The following is a 17,014-nucleotide window of genomic DNA, read 5'->3' on the forward strand; positions in this document are numbered from 1 at the left end:
ATGATCCACAATATGAAGATTCAACAGAGATTCCGTAAACCATCAGTCATGCTTATAAGGTAGTCATATCGAAACTTTTGTTTTCACTGCTTCCAAATGTGGATTGCAACTATTTAGAGCCAGGAGCTTTTTAGTGGCGAAAGTAAAAACAAATCCAAATATAGAAGGACATGTAAGAGGCCGCAGTAAAAGTCATTCACCCAGGAAAGAAAATGTAAAACAAATAACAGACAATTCCAAACCACATAAAATTTCTTCAAAAATAATTTTACTATACAAGTTATTTACATTTATGAAGAATTGAATCCAACTGGATGTGGATAAAAGAATATTTTTTAGGGGTGCAACAAGACGGGAAAAATGAGGAATTTCTGTCTAACTGTAGTGCAGACATGCATTTCGGGAGGGCAGAAAGAAAATTACCTATTCCCAACCCAACCAGCTAAAACTTGAGTGAACAAATCAAACTATCTAGGACAAAAAATAATTTCATAGCACAACAGGGAGAGGAAACCTAGGTTGAATTTACATCATCAGGTGAAAGAATATAGAGGTATGCCTGTGTAGCAAAGTATGACAGACGAAAAGGCTCTGGCTCTTTCAGGGCTCAGCTCTTCAAGAATTGAAAGGCAGGCATTGCAACAAGATCTGATGGTGGGGCGATATTCTGAAATTCTTTGGCATCCATAGAATCTGCTATCTCCTCAAGTGATAACGGCATGCTGCAACACAAACAAAGTCAAAACTTAACAATTAGCATATCACTGGCACTACACAAGCACCATAGTAATGGCACAGTAAATCTTTAATGCACCTTATTTCATCATCCAGTAAAAAGGTGTTGTCTAAAGTATCTTGGCTCGATTCCTTGGTCATCAATGTTTGCATCTCCTCAAGAACCTACATGCAACAAGAAAATCAATCAGCTCCTGTATTAGTTGGCTGTTCTACGTTGTACGAATGGGCAAATGATCCATTCAAAATGGAAAAACCAGGAAACAAGAGAAATGGTGAAAATTTGGAGATAAAAATGGCAGTCCTGTTAACTGATACATAAGTGGTATCAAATAGATTCAAAACTGGAGTGACATTTCATATTGCACAAACTTTGGAATCCAAATAAATTTCCCATATAATTGCTTACACAGATTGTGCTTACTGCATTCCACTTGCATCCAGGGTGGAATTACACTAACAATGATTATTAACTTTAAGCATTAAAAAAATCAAAATTTCTCCGATTACCTCTTCTGATACACTCTCGGTGTTATATTTGTCATCCCAGTACTGAGTGCATATTTTGTAGAGCTGCTGCACACTTAGTACCTGCATAATACCAGAATAGATGTGATGTCCATGTGTGCGCACGCGTGCATGTGCGAGAGAGAGAGAGAGGGAGAGAGAGAGAGAGAGGGAGAGAGAGAGAGAGAGAGATTACTGGGCAGAGATCATTGACTATCTCATCGTATGAAATCCTGAACTTTTTGAATATGACCTTGACAAACAACACAAATATATCAGTATTAAGAATTCATATCGTAAACTCTGTAAGATGGAACCACAAAATATAAACATCGATTGTCATAAATGCATTTCGCTGCTAAATTTACCAAATGCAAAAGATTAGTTAGGGACTGACATAGGGTTCCTGGCGATAGCAACATCCAAAAGGGGTCTATGCTGCCCCCATACAAGTAGTATGAATTTGGTATGTAGTATGTACAAGTTTCAAAAACTATTCTAGTAGCAATATGGATTTGGAAAAGTCGTGTTTTATTTTTAAATAAAATGGAAGCTGTAAATCAGCTTGCAGAGGAACCTGTCATTATTTTTCTAATAAAACTGATCTGATTACTATGTTATATGCTTGGGCTTTGTAGAAGGGAGGTGGACCGGGTTAGGGATTGGAGTGGATAGGGCAGCAAACAAGGGGGCAACATGCCTTCTTGCGTGCAGCAAGTTTCTTTCCTGACAGCAGCAAAGAGGTTATGAGCTCAAATCTTTTGGGAAAGCTTATTTCATCAGTGATTGATTTAATCTGATTACAGAAGACCACATGTAAGGACCATTGCCAAACTATATGAATATTTTATACCTAACAACTTCAACTTAACAATCTTATCCCTAATACCTTCCAACTAATGCACCAGGCCCACCCGGCCTGGCATGACATGCTGCTGCTAACAGCCACACGCACACAACACCTGTAGGCATGACCACAAAAGGAGTCCATAACAGAAACATTGGTATCTTTCCTTGTTAGAGTATATGGTAAGGATCCAGCTGTTATGGTAGGGTAGGATTAGAGTATCACGACTAACCGGGATTTGTTAGGATTACGATCCCATGTTTTCATCTTATCTCTAGGAGGCTTCTTACCCTCCAAACCTTGTAACTCTATATAATCCACCCTCGAGGCTCAAGCAATACATTGACCACATTAAGCCAATCCCCTCTTCTGTTCGTTCCTTTTCTCCAAGACAACAAAAAGTTTTTATTTCCATCCTAGAAAGCTATATACTTATTTCACTCATATATTCAGGTATGATGTAAAAAGCAGCATCTTTGACAATCTGGAAACATTGGAACTGGGTTAAATCCCTTAAAATGTTTTACACCAACCATGATCAAGTCAATATTATAGCTTGTTACTTGTTTAACAATTTCCATACTTCAGTTCTCACACTAGCTTAGCATGTGATATATTGAGGTACAATGTATAAGGATAGGTGTGGAGGAATTGTTCTGGTGATCTATCCAAGGTAATAAGAGTGGAGCTAAAACAAAAATCACATACCAAGAAACCAACAGCTTGCCTGATGTGCTTGAGTTCATCCAATGCAGATCCTACATACTGTTAGCATTTAACAGTTAAGTGGGAGCAAAAGAAAAAAAAAATGCATACTTAATCTTGATATTGTATTTCAACATTGAACCACAAGAAATATGATAGTCCTGTAAAACGATAGCAAGATTAGAGAGAACCTAGAGGGGTTTTACAAGATGGACATTTATTGCTCACAAGAGTGCGATGCTAGAGTTTAATGGTCCACGCCACACTAGAGCCCCTCTATTTCATAAAATTCCACAAAGAAAGGTGCATCTTTTGGGTGTCATAGGAATTAAAAACCCATTATAACATTATTGCTTTACTGGTCTAATGCCAACTATTGAGAAACAGGTAACTGGGATAACTAGATCGCCCTGATTATCAAGCTCTGATCTTTACTTTGCTTATTTCTTGCTTGCCCTAATACACAGCTATTACCAACTATATATAGCCACCCAACTAAAGAGTCTCAATTTTAATCCAACTAACTATTAAACCGAATCCAACTCTATCTCCTAGTTGATTCTATCTCTAAACAAATCAAATCCTAAATTACCAAACTTATCTCCTAATTAAAAAGGTACCGTATCTCCAAACTTGATCTCATGCTCTATTGCGCCTATATCATTTCCCTCCTTGCCATGAAACAGCTTGTCCTCGAGCTACGATGGTGGCCATGGCTGCAACCCATGGAAACCCCACGCTGATGAAAGTTTGATGTTCTTGTAAGGTTCCTTGTAGTTCTTGAACATGCCCACATTGTGAAGGATGGAGGCGATATCATCCTTGTTTCTCAGCATAGGCACCGTTAGAGCAGCTAAGGACAACTGAATTGAGAGTGACAATGCTCAAGGCTCTGGCAGTATCATGCATGTGACAGCAGGAGTTGATAGCACTATGGAAGGTTCCAGGTGTGTGGCCACAAAAGCATATGGTAGCACTTCAGCTGGCACTGATAACAGCGAAGCGACTTGTGCTAATGTGACCATTGGGGCAGATGGTGGCAACATGTCCACTGCATTAGAACGCAACGCCTCCTGCTCCTTCAGCTTCATCAACAAAGCATCGATGTTGGCGCAGATCTCAAACAAGCTGGGGGAGGCTTGTTTTGAAGTAGACTAGAATCTTGAACCTCAGGTCTTCATGGGATCATAACCTTCATTGTGTGGCATTGATTTGCCCAAAGCATTGCTACAGATGGAAGTACCCAAACACATGTTGACGTAGTGCTCAAACACATCCCAATTGACCAATCCATGATTACACTCAAATTGCATGTACCATTATTCTGCATTGCGAATCATATGATATGAAGCATAGCAGACTTTTTCTTCTTCCAATATTTGCTCCCCAGGAAAAAAATTGTTCACACAAGTTGAGCCAAGGTTGTGGATCTTCTTTACCATAATCAGTAACAAAAGAGAGCCTGGGAAAGGGCGGAGGCCCTATCTTGAGATGAATCATGTTGTACATGGTTGATGTGCTATTGGGCTAATAGATGGGGATAGCTGGGCGATAGTAGCGGAAAACAAGGGCTATGAAAATTGGGTTTTGAGAGCGGGACTGGATGGAGGGCTGCTGCATGGGAAGGGGGGTGTTGTGAACTGGATCCAATTTGAGGATCTGGCGGCTGAAAACAAAGAAGCGGTGGCGGCGGTGGCGCAGGGACAAGGTGATGGCCGTGGACGCGGGAACAAGGCGTGGAAAGCAACGGCGGCGGCGGCGTGGTGTAGCAGGAGGGCGACGGTGGCGTGGTGCAGCAGGAGAGCGGCGATGGCGTGCGAGGGCTGGTGGAGCGGAGGCGGCGTGGAAGACAGGCGTAGGAACATGACTCGTGATACCAAATATTGAGAAACGGCTGACTAGGATAACTACATCGCCCTAATTATCAGGCTCTGATATTTACTTTGTTTATTTCTTGCTTGCCCTAATACACAACTATTGCCGGCCAACTAAATAGTCACAAGCCTAATCCAACTAACTATTAAACCGAATACAACTCTATCTCCTAGCTGATTCTATCTCTAAACAAATCAAATCCTAAATTACCAAAGTTATCCCCTAATTAAAAAGGTAACCTATCTCCTAACTTGATCTCATGCTCTATTGCGCCTATATCACCAACTGGAAAAACTTGATCTCATGCTCTATTGCGCCTATATCACCAAGTGGAAAAATATGTTTACAACAACGTGCATCAGAGGAAGATGGTACAAAAAAGCTCAGATTCAGACATATGCTGCAACTGCACCCATATGATTACCTCTGGCTTGACTTCTCCACACCACACCTCCAGTTGTGCCAATCCTTGTTTTACATATTCTCCATTACTGAAAGAGCAGCACTCATGACGTACAAGAAGGCTGCAGAACAGTGCAGTGACACTGTAAGCAACTTATGCGTTGGGGAAAAATGACAAAGCACTATATGACTAAAATCAGCAGACAATTACCTATTGAAAAGTTGTGCGTTGATAAATGAGAAAATCTGGGTAAATATCTTCCGGATAAAAATTGACGGGACCTAGAATTTCAGCAGAATGTTTAGAACAATACCCAGCAGTTAAAGGGAGGTATGTAGAATAAGTTAAAACTTACACAATTGTCTTGCAAAATTTTCAGGAGTTCATTCAAATTGTCGACTATCGCCTGCCAATAACTAGCTTGATTTGAAAATGAGCGTCCCCTTGGCAAACTTGATGACCCAAAAGAACGCCCTCTTACCATACTAGCTTTCAGAGTTCTTGGGACCTGCAGTGACAACATGATCCAATAATTAAAACTAATGAAAACAATAAAAACACTGGAAGTACTTGCAGGTGAAGGGCACTGAAACAGAAAAATAATTCGAAGCAATAAATGACAGCCTAATCAATAAAAAATAGGGACTTTTCAGAACAAAGATGTACATCACGAAAGAACATTCTTATTCATTCATAGTAGCCTAAAGAGTGTGTGTGCGATGGCAAAAACTTTCAGTTGCTAGTTCAACTGACATGGGAGGTAAGATACCTGAATAGCATGAGACATCAATGAAGAAAGATCTTTCTTCACGTTGTCTCGGATCATTCCATATAAGCCTTCCACAAATGCTGTAAGTTGCTGCTTAAAAAGAAAAGCAGGATACTTGGCCTCAATTTGGCGCACAAGGTCCATATCAACAGTGATATTTGAAGAGCGGAATACCTGAAAAAATGTCAGCAGCAGACGCGGCCATCAGGTACCAACCTTGTGAAGAAAAGAATTAAAATATGACATGTTAAGATTCAGGACACATCCTATCTTATGCATCTGAAGCATTTTAGATCACAACAGAATATGCACCTCGCCTCAAAACAACAACAAAATATGCACCAGAGCAAGGTGATTCAAATCCTCATTTACTCTATAATTGACTCCTAATGCAGCATCCACATTATGCCACATCACCTCAAAATATTTCCACTGGATCAAATTCAATTAGAATACTAACCCTCAGATCTTAAACTACCTAAGAGACACTTTTGATGGTTTACCTTGGAAGTTTGTAACTGTATGTACCAATTTTTTTTTTTTTTGGGAGGGAAATACAGTAGGGGAAGCCCCTACTGCAGTATTATATTATATATATGAAAGGGTATAAAAAGGAGTTACAAAGATATAACCTGTACAGGGGTTAGGAGCTGAAGACAGCAAGAGGAAACTAGAAAAAAGTCAGACTAAAATGCTAAGCCAAAGCGAAATGGAGGAGCTAAGGGTGAAGTTGACTCTGTACAATTGTAGGTCTACTTCATCAAAGAATGACTTCTCCAATCTTGGAAAGATGGTGTCCTTTCTTGAAAACACATCCTTCCATTGAAAATCATATTTCTATGGCATCTTCAGAAATTATAAATAGTCTACAGGTGTTGATAGGCAATCAAACATCCTTCTATGATATGTTTTTTTACTGCATGGAAATTTAAACATTCCTCCCAGATTTTTTATATAAAGTACTAACTATTTTGTCTCCAATATCACAATCAGGACCTTCCATCCACAATTAATTATTGTACCCCTTACTCCTTGTTCAATGAAAACTTTTTATGTAGACACAAATTTACTCGAAATTCCAACACTGACTCGATCGTCAAGAGGACAGACATGTGACTCGACTCCAGAGTAATTAAGCGTCACAGCATACCATCCTCCCAAGGAATGATGATTGGGTCTGTGGTCTTTTCAGTGGGATGGTTCCTGTTGAGCCAGCAGCTTTTAGGCTCTTTTGAAGCATGATCAATAAAGTCGATGAATTCGATAACCAGTATGCAAGATCCTCATTGCTATCGTGTTTCTGAAATACACACAATGTCAATTATTTAAGAACTAACTAAATCGACTGAGATATACCAGAAACAAAATGTTTGTGGAACATGGAATCCTAAAAAACACAGAATCAACAAAAACAGAGAATACCTGCATTGCAGAACCAAAAATTTGAATAAGCCGGTCAAAAACACTTGTTTTTTCTGTTTCAAAGATCTTCCAATGAACAAGACACTTATATATGGTTATTGCAGCAACTGGCTTTCCTTCACTAAAGCCAATATTTTCACTAACACAGTTTATAAGTGCATCAACACTCTCCTGCAAGAAGTAAATGGTTCAAGCCAATCTTCATAAGATATATTGTCCTATAACTTCACTAAATGGTTTAAAACATAAAAATATGAAAATTAATTTTAACATACATGCTGCCTCTCAAAAAAGGATGCCCTAGGCTGTCTGAAACTCCCATATTCCTTGGGAGCTAGAGGAGTGCCATGAGGTGTCTGGAGAGAACGGCCAAATTAGGTTCAAACATGAACAACGGTAACTAGTAATTTAACATATTGTATAAGATAATTGCTTCTGACCTTTTGTTCGTCATTGCGTGGACTGCCATTAATCCAATTCTGCAAAGGTAGAAAGACATAGAAGTGTGTCAGTAATGAACATGTGTAGCAAAGTAGAAATACAAAAAAAATATGGATACAGATATTTTTTTTACTAGCAAACCAACATTTTCACTAAAATGCTTGTATGAAGTGAGGAATGGAGAGGCCACATACAGATTTTGGAGATACATTTTCAGGTATGGTTCTCACAGGAGTATGCAACAGTGCTTGCCGCCGAAGTAATTGATTTTCTGCTTCCATAGTAGTTACCTTTTCTTGAAAACTACCCATCACACAGAAGAAAAAAAACATTTTTGAAGGAAGGTAATCAGCAAAAGAACACATGTACACGATGTATCAACATCAAGAAGATTATATTGTGTACACAATGCCATAGCAAGAACCTTAGCATTGTGTTTGTCAATTCATTTATCTTTGAATCGGCATCTGTAGCTTTCTTCAGCCACTCTTCCCTGGCTTTCTTCATTTCTTCAAACTTCTGTTCTGTTTCATCAATTTTGGTCTCAAGAGAGTCCACTAAAGCCTAAAAGTAGAGAAGAAAAGGATCAAGTCACCATCTTTTGTAGTAATACACAGGATAGATAGGAAAGAGAAATTAAAGAAAAGAAGAGAAATGAATTGATAGAGTCGGATGGTATCACAAGCCTCATTGAAAGAACCAAGATAAGTTTGAAACCACTTCCAATCAGCATTATTTAGCTTTCCTACAAGCGAGTGCTACAAGGAAAGGATGAGTATTTCATCATGAACTAGGATTCACCAGATAAGTTTGAGAAGTTTCTCTAAGGCCATCAGATGAGTTAGTCGGTTCAAAGGTTGTCAATAATATTGGCGCGGAAACCATGTTGAGGCACCAAAATAAAGTAGGATAATAAATGCATAAAATTAAAGTATGATAATAAATAGTTATTCACAGGAAAGCACCTGCAGATGACTATAATAGATTCAAAGTCCAAGCTATTTTTATCAATTAAAAGTTGAAATGCTTTTGTTCCAAGTTCCTGACCAATGAAGCTACTAGACTAATTTACATCAACAATATTCAAGCACAATACCACGACTTGAACCAACATGGTTCAAACAATATAGTTCCACATGGTTCAAACCTTGATTAACCCCTGTCAAACTAAATGTTATGATCCAAGATCATAACGGGGATAAACATCCGTCAGGAGGATAGCCGAGCGGCGTCGACTGCTAGGGATGAGATATTTAGACTATAGATGAGGGAGACTTAGAATATTGATACACAACTATTGCCAACTATATATAGCCAGGCAACTGACAAGAGTCCCAATCCGAATCCAACTCTACTTATCTCCTTCCTAATTCTGAACAGAATCTAACTCTTTCCAATCTTAACTAATCCGGACTCCCTAACTTATCTCAATCTAGACTTGACTTCTAATTCTAATTTATTTCCTTCCTAATTTATCTAAACCGATTTATCTCCTACCTTGCTTAACTCTCGCACATGGCACTAAACTATTCCCATACCAGGATAAAACTTCCTTGCCCTGGTCAAGGTAGCAGCACCATCAACCAGATGGAGGATCAGAATACCTTGGGCGCATATCTCATTAGCATTTACTCATAGTTAGGCTATGGAATATTGCACTCTGTGAACTGTACTTAAAACATAATGTGATACGATATAGAGCCTTTAATCCTTCCTTAAAACAGATAATGATCTCACATTATGCATTTCTCTCACCCTGAGGGCTCTTGATAATATTTTACCACAGGAGTTGACAGATAGACTGATGCAACAAATCTAATGCAGTGAACATCAAACTGATTCTATCTACTTACCTTAAGCTTCTCATTTTCAGCTGTGAGTTCATCAACAAGAATTGTATCAACATGGACCTCTGGTACTAAGGCAGCTTTCTCCAGCGCTTCTTTGGCAATTTCCTGTTCCCTTTTTAACAAATCCTTTGTCTCCTTGGACTGTAATTGAAGTTCCTGCAATTGTTGCTGCAACTTCCTGTTTTCTTGTGTCTTGGCTTCTTCCATGTCAGTCTACAGGCAAGTAAAATGTGCACAAAATGCTTACATAGGCATTAGATGAAGCAAACTAAAATGACTGTTTATAGTGACATAGGTTGTGCCAACAGTAATAATCCATGTTACAGAGTTACATATCTGTTTTAACTTAACCTTATTTACAAAGTTTACCACAAAAATGTGCATTTCTGCAATATTGTAACATTAATACTGTAATTCAAATAATAGATTGGCTTGGCTAATTTACAGTGTGATCATGTGGTCAAGATTATGAATGAACCAATCTAAAATCTGCACATTATACACAGCAATTAATATAATGAAGTATCGCTAAAAGGAACAATTACAGTACGGACGTAAGAGGGTCGACCACCCACTCCACTCAATGGTGGTTTACTTCCTAACTTATTATGTATACTGTGTACATGTTCGGTAAACAAAAAGAGCTAGGATGAGACAATTGGGTCGAGCCGAACTGACCCACTTGCATCCCTAGATTACAGTCAACTTCAAACTGGACTGGAACTGGAAAGGACCTAATTCAGTTCAGAAGTTCACGGTATAATGCAGAATGATAAATAAAAATACTAGGATAATTTTGATACCTTTGAGAAGCTGGGAGTCTTTAGGTCATTAATATATATGATGATGTAGTTACTATTAAAAGGCCATTAAGATAAAGAAAAAGTCCATCCAATATATAATGCTTAAATGAGCTTTCTGGATCAAATTAACTTACAATCTTGTAAAAGTGCCCACTATTCACATCACACACATTACTTCTTGTTTCACATAAGTTTAAGTTTATGGAAAACACATGAAAAGCAAAATTAAACAACTAGTTTGGTCCATAGCTTGCAAAATTAGTCACCAAAATCTTAGCCAACAGATTGGCACCGAAGCTTTGTTCCTTGGTCTCGGCTAATCAGAGAGCTTTTGTCCATCAGTGATACATTCAAAATAACTTCATGCTTGTCCAACAAACGGCGAAGCGGCTACATCATCAAAAGGAGCCTCAAATTTTCCTTAAGTTGGGTATTTCTAAAGCTTTTGATTCGGTATTGTGGCCTTTTTTGTTGGAGATATTACTTTTCTTGGGATTTGGTCATTGTTGGTGCAATCTTATTTGCAGCTTGTTGTACACATCCTCTACCCATGTCTTATTGAATGGGGAGCCAAGGGAGGTGATTGTGCATCACAGGGGTCTCCACCAGGGCGATCCACTCTCCCCTATGCTTTCCATCCTTGTTATGGATGTCCTAAACTCGCTGATCAACCGTGCTAGCCAAGATGGACTGCTGCAGTCTCTCTCCGCTTGGGGTTTCTTTGTATGCGGATGATGTGGTTCTTTTCCTTCAACCGATTGCTTCAGATTTGGACTTGATCAAGCATATTCTACAGCTTTTCAGTGAGGTTTCGTGTCTCAAGACTAACATCCTCAAATGTTTCGTAAGTCCAATTCATTGCCAAGAGGTCATAAGGGACTTTCTGCCTTGTGAGGTAAGGCATTTTCCGTGTTCTTATCTTGGCCTCCCTCTGGCAGTTTGTAAGCCTTCCAAAGCCATCCTCCAACCTCTTGTCGATAAAGTCTCTGACAATCTCCATGGGTCGAAGGCCTCTTGTTGAATTGGGCCGACAAGCTCATTCTGGTGCGCGTGGTTCTCACAACAACTCCCATTTACCAAATGATCGCCATCGATCTCCCCAAGTGGGTTCTCAAGGCGATAGATAAATGAAGACGAGGCTTTCTTTGGTCAGGTCAGGACCAAGCTAAGGGTGGCAGCAGCTTGGTTTCTTGGCAACATGTGTGTCGCCATTTCAATTTGGTGGCTTAGGTATTCACGATTTGGTATCTCTTGGTTGGGCTCTTAGGATGAAGTGGTTGTGGCTTCAAAAGACTGAGCCGATGCGGTCGTGGGCTGGTTTTCAGGCGCAAGTTCATCCAAATGCTTGTGCTTTGTTTACCATGGCTACCGTTTCTATGGTTGGTGATGGCAACAATACAAAGTTTTGGCCTGATCGCTGGCTGCATGGTCATTATGTCGCTGATTTGGCTCCCAATCTTACTTCCTTAGTTTCTCAAAGGGCGATCAATCAAAGGTCAGTGTTTTAGGCTTTGGACAACATAAGGTGGGTGTCTAATATCAAGGGCACCCTTTCACTGAGGGCTATTTGGGAGTATCTTCATATTTGGGATTTATTGGATGGTTTTGCCCTCCAGCCCGGTGTTCAGGACCAACATCTTTGGAGGTTATCAGGTTCAGGGGTTTATTCAAGTCGGCCTACAATGCGTTTTATTAATGGTTCGATTGAGTTTGCTCTGTGGAAGAGAGTGTGGAGGTCTTGAGCGCCTCTGAAATGCAGATTCTTCATTTGGCTTGCTATCCTTAACCGTTGTTGGACGGCAGGCATGTTTGCTAAGCGGGAATTGCGGCATCCAGAGTCCTGTCCCCTTTGTGATCAGGCTGATGAACTATCCAACATTTGTTGGTGGCTTGTTATTTGCACGTCAGGTGTGGTTTGCTCTCCTACGGAAGGTTGGGCTGCACTTGGTTTGTCAACAGCCAGGAGTATATGTGTTCTCTAGCTGGTGGTGTCGCGTCATCAAGATGGTTGCAAAGGAAAGGCCTCAACTCTCTCATTATCCTAGTTGCTTGGGAAGTCTGGAAATATCGTAACGGCTGTGTATTCAATGGGGAGGGTCCGATTATGAGGTCTGTCACGGATGAGGCCGCGCTGTGGTGTGCTGCGGGGGCTTGTGACCTCCGGTCTCTGTTATCTGAGGAGTCTAGGTTTCTTATTTTCTTTGGTGTGTGTATTGTTTTTTCATTTGTTGGCTTGGGTTTGTTTAGTGTTGCAGTTGTTTGTTTTTCCTTCTTTAATGAAATGACATGTAACTCTCTTGCACGTTTCAGGAAAAAAAATGCACAAGTTGTGAAACCAAACTCCAAGTTCATACAAAGAGAAGATATATGAATATTTATATGCTATATATATTATGCAGATCTGATAATATATTTAGGATTCTTTTGCAGCTCCTTGATTGAGTTTAAAACCATCTCAATAAAAAAGGAAAAGATAACAGCTAGATAAGCATCGTACATAGCATCAAAAGCGAGTGACATATTTACAACCAGGCATTTTTTCATAGAGTTCTCAAATTTGTCCCTGCAATGTAAATACAGAAAGCCCCTCCAAAATGTTTAGTGAACTCGCGTTTCTTGAGTGAACAAATATAGGAATAACACTTCCCAATTCCTTCATTAATGTGTTGGTTCTGTGTATTTTAATTTTCAATAAGACCATCTCCAACCATATTCCCTTCATTTCGTTCCCTTCCTGATTCCCCTCCCTGTTTTCATTCTCTTTATTTTTCCTTATTTCTAATAGCTTCCCTTCGAAGGGAATCATGAAGGGAAAGGAGAAAGAATTCCTTCGTGTAGGGAAACAGGACTCGCGAAGGGAAACCGTTGGAGATGGTCTAACTACTACCAAAGAAAAGCATTGCTTTGTTCCATTAGAAACCATGAAAAAAACATTTTCCTTTTATTGTATTTGATGGTTTGGAATTGTGCATACGCATTAAAAGAATGCGACAAATGACACCATGCCCCTAGTAAAGTTGTCTCTTGCTACCTCATTAATTTCTACTCAACCATCCATCGTGACTGTAAATGGTAGTACATATTAAATGAAGCACGCGTACATTTCGAAAGTATAGGCATGGTTCTTGAAATCCTATAATATCAAATGAAAAGAACATTTTTTAAACTCCCAAACACATCGCATAGAAAAAGAGGGAGTAGTATTTACGAAATTAGCAGATGTTACATCAACCATATACATGTGCAACATGAATGGTATGGCTGTAAACTACAGTAGTCCAGAATTTACCCTCATGCGTTTCTCTAGTTGCAGCCGCCAGGTGAGCTCCTCAACTTGCTTCTCTAATTTATTCTTGGCAGCTTGGAGAGCACCAGTTTCTTTTGCAGCCTGAAAGTAGTACATAAAAGTGTTAAAAAAGTCAATAGACCAATGTAGCTTAACCAATTATGACATAGCAAACTCTGTCTAAGTTTCATTGTTGATCCAGGCTTCAGAGTACCAGAAGTGTGATAGCTAGACTTAGGGCCATTAGGTGAGCTTGCAGATGAAGGAGTGTTAACTTTTAAGTGTATATATGTGCAATATAGAAGACGTGGTCTTTGGCCTATTATTCAGGGTTGGCCCATAAGGCACATGATCTCATTGTGTGGTGTGTATGTGTATATACATATATACCCAATTGTCAATCAATAAAGTGTACAACGTTGTTGTTAATTCATCTGACATCTCTAATGGACAGACATTGGTGGTAAGTCTAGTGTCTAGAGCAGATAAAGAATAGAAAGATACTGAAGCAGCAGGCTAACAACAACAACAAAGCATTTGTCCCAAGCAAGTTGAGGTAGGCTAGATATGAAACCCACAAGATCTAACTAAAAAGATAATGGTAAAACAATAATAAATAAAGGTACTAATAATAGTAAAAAGTAAAAGTAATAACGGTACAAGAAGACTGATTCATAAGTTATGGTTATGACACATGGATTGTTAACTTTCACACGTTTCTATTCATGGATAGTTCTTTGAAAATATTTTATTCATCTTTCAAATTTCTCTTTACACACTCTTCCCATGTTAGATTTGGTTGACCTCTACCTCTCTTCACATTATCAGTACGCCTTAGTATCCCATTATGTACAGGTGAAGGCCTCTATTGGATATGTCCAAACCATCTCAACTGATGTTGGACAAACTTTTCTTTAATTAGCGCTACCCCTACCTTATCACGTACATCATTATTTCAGATCCGAACCTTTCTTGTTATGGCCACAAATCCATTGCAACATACGCATCTCTGCTACACTTAACTACTGGATACTCAGGTCATTTATACCAGTTCTTACCATTTTAAGTTTGCGAAGTTCTTTTCTAGCCACTCTTCCTCTCCAAGAACATTGGGTTGTAATCGCTGCCTTCTTCAAGCTCATGTACCGAGACCGTGCCACATAACTGCGCCAGAAACTCTGTGGAAAACAAAATCAGTAAAAGTAAGGTTAAAGTAGTGTATCATATATGGAGTTAAAAAGTGATTCCTAAGAAATGGAGAATACAGATGCATTCACTTGAATTTGCATCCAGTTGGATAAAGATACTTGAAGAAATAAAGCTACTCGAAATGGAAAATTACCTATTTGGAGGTCCTAACTAAAGAATTTGTTTATAGCTTGAAGTCAGTACATGAGAAAGTATGTCCAACAACTAATTTAGCAAATGGAACATATATTTAACAGGATAGTACTCATCAATATAAATATAAACTTTTTGGGAAATGCTAGGTTTAGAACAAGATATAACAATCCTCAGGTAAAGATGGTCAATTTTAATTAATAATTAAACATGGATACAGAAAGTAAGCCAACACAATCATAGTTTGGCTGTCCTAGTAGTATGATCCAAACAATTTATGCATAGAAAGATAAGACTTTGAATCGATGACTGAAAGTTGGATGCTTTCAATGAAACAAAAAAGAAGACCTGAAAAGGCATACCTGAATAATCACTGTAGCTTTTGTTTGCTGACGGAAATGGAGTTCCTTGCGTGCAGCCATACCACGTAGACCAGATTGGATTATAGTTGACGCAGAACAGAGATTTCTGTAGTTTTCCCTTGCGAAGTGCATACGATAGCAGGTTTGTATTCTCAATGAAGCAGCCTCCCTGCGAAGATCTTCATAGTAGTGTCTTGCAATTTGTCCTTCAGTCATCACAGCTCAGCAGTCATTATCTCCACTTCAAAATCAGAGTAAATACTAAATATATATTTTTGCAGTATTATTCTAGGAAGACATACCTCTGCAAATAGCCTGAAATTGGGTAGCAGATATTCGCAGCTGAATGAAATTTTTGCGAGCCAGGTATGACCGAACTTTTCTCTGGATTTTGCTAGCAGAACGACCCAACACCTCAGTCCTAAGAGCATCTAACTCAGCCATTTGACCAGCACGCAGAAACACTTTTGTTTTCCCTATCTGTGAATTGGCCATAAGGATATAAGATACACAAACGGTAATGAAAACAAACATAATAAAGTTAGAACTTCAGAAGCAGCAACTTGTCCAGATAAGGATGGAGATATCGCATTACACTTAGTGTTTTCCTTACTACTAATTCTCATGATCCATCGACATATACAAGGTTGTCAGCAAGCTTTTATAAAAGAATTACAATATTTTTCTCGTGATATCAAGACAATAGGTCCATTGTTTGAATTGGAGTTGGCCCACTCTGCTTAGCCATCGAACTATAAAACTAATATATAACAAACTTCTGCCATGGAATTATAAGGTATGTACAGCATACATTATTTTCAATCGTTTTAGGTTTTTGCAGCAACTTGCATAAAGGCTTACTCAAAACAAGTATACACCATGTAACTGAAACTGCTATCTGAGTGGCCTATTCAGTGTTTATAAGATTAGGGGAATACAGGAAATGCATTGGAAGCCTTGACAATAGAGAAAAACACTAGAGAAGACAGAAACCTATTACAATTTCGAAAATAAAATTGATTTAATTTAAATACATAAAAACTACTCATTTCAGCAATTAGAAGCTACCTGATAGCCTGTGAGATTGACTTTCTCAAGGAGCATGTTTGTAGCAGTAACCTCATCATAACTGCCAATGGAACAGTAAGTACAAAATGAAAAAAAAAACGCAAAAGCTTAGATCAAGATACCCTAGGTTTACCTTTCACCAAGAACTTCAGGTAGTAAAACACCAAAACGGTCAACAAATTCATCAAATCTCCGCCTAGTTGGATACCCTAGACAGCTTATTCTTATTGCCTCTAATACTCCCTGTTTACAAAGTCAGGTTGAGAGTCTCTATCTTAAACAGTTAGGTCATACAAAACTGCATAAAGAACATGATGTTAACAGCATAAAAATCTATTGGCATACTGCCACCATGTTTCCCTATTGTCTAAATGGAAGAAAATTCAAAAGTCGTCTAACAAGTTTGAACTGAAAAACTGGGAAACAGAAATAAACAATCAACAAGGATTATGCAAATATTGACTTCATACTTCCAAATTAGGAGCAAAATATGCTGAACGTAATCCATTTCGCCACAACTACAGTGGTGAGTGGTTATAGCTATACTCAGAATACTTTATGTGTGTGCATGCTTTTTCTCTACTTTTCTTTTCACAACTG

The 17,014-nt window shown here is 38.8% G+C and overlaps 1 protein-coding gene across 3 annotated transcripts in view; it reads right to left on the reverse strand.

Annotated features, from left to right (window-relative positions):
* Positions 1-229: 229 nt before the first annotated feature.
* Positions 230-17,014, reverse strand: part of LOC133890169 (myosin-6-like) — a 50,373-nt gene continuing 33,588 nt past the window's right edge. For 2 of the 3 annotated variants that reach the window (XM_062330625.1, XM_062330626.1), the window contains exons 18-39: positions 16,548-16,657; positions 16,415-16,475; positions 15,649-15,826; positions 15,347-15,552; positions 14,702-14,821; positions 13,647-13,745; positions 9,558-9,767; positions 8,129-8,268; positions 7,899-8,007; positions 7,704-7,742; positions 7,539-7,619; positions 7,264-7,434; positions 6,992-7,141; positions 5,842-6,015; positions 5,428-5,580; positions 5,283-5,353; positions 5,094-5,193; positions 2,798-2,854; positions 1,439-1,495; positions 1,246-1,326; positions 815-900; positions 230-722 (exon numbers count right to left, since the gene is read on the reverse strand). In XM_062330625.1, coding sequence (XP_062186609.1) covers positions 608-722; positions 815-900; positions 1,246-1,326; positions 1,439-1,495; positions 2,798-2,854; positions 5,094-5,193; positions 5,283-5,353; positions 5,428-5,580; positions 5,842-6,015; positions 6,992-7,141; positions 7,264-7,434; positions 7,539-7,619; positions 7,704-7,742; positions 7,899-8,007; positions 8,129-8,268; positions 9,558-9,767; positions 13,647-13,745; positions 14,702-14,821; positions 15,347-15,552; positions 15,649-15,826; positions 16,415-16,475; positions 16,548-16,657 — 2,568 coding nt within the window. In that variant the 3' untranslated portion in view covers positions 230-607. Of the gene's footprint in view, positions 723-814; positions 901-1,245; positions 1,327-1,438; positions 1,496-2,797; positions 2,855-5,093; positions 5,194-5,282; positions 5,354-5,427; positions 5,581-5,841; positions 6,058-6,991; positions 7,142-7,263; positions 7,435-7,538; positions 7,620-7,703; positions 7,743-7,898; positions 8,008-8,128; positions 8,269-9,557; positions 9,768-13,646; positions 13,746-14,701; positions 14,822-15,346; positions 15,553-15,648; positions 15,827-16,414; positions 16,476-16,547; positions 16,658-17,014 lie in introns of those variants that run through there. The other variant, XM_062330627.1, reaches the window with a different exon arrangement.

Source organism: Phragmites australis, chromosome 14 (genome assembly GCF_958298935.1).
Source record: "Phragmites australis chromosome 14, lpPhrAust1.1, whole genome shotgun sequence".
NCBI classification, from domain to species: domain Eukaryota; kingdom Viridiplantae; phylum Streptophyta; class Magnoliopsida; order Poales; family Poaceae; genus Phragmites; species Phragmites australis.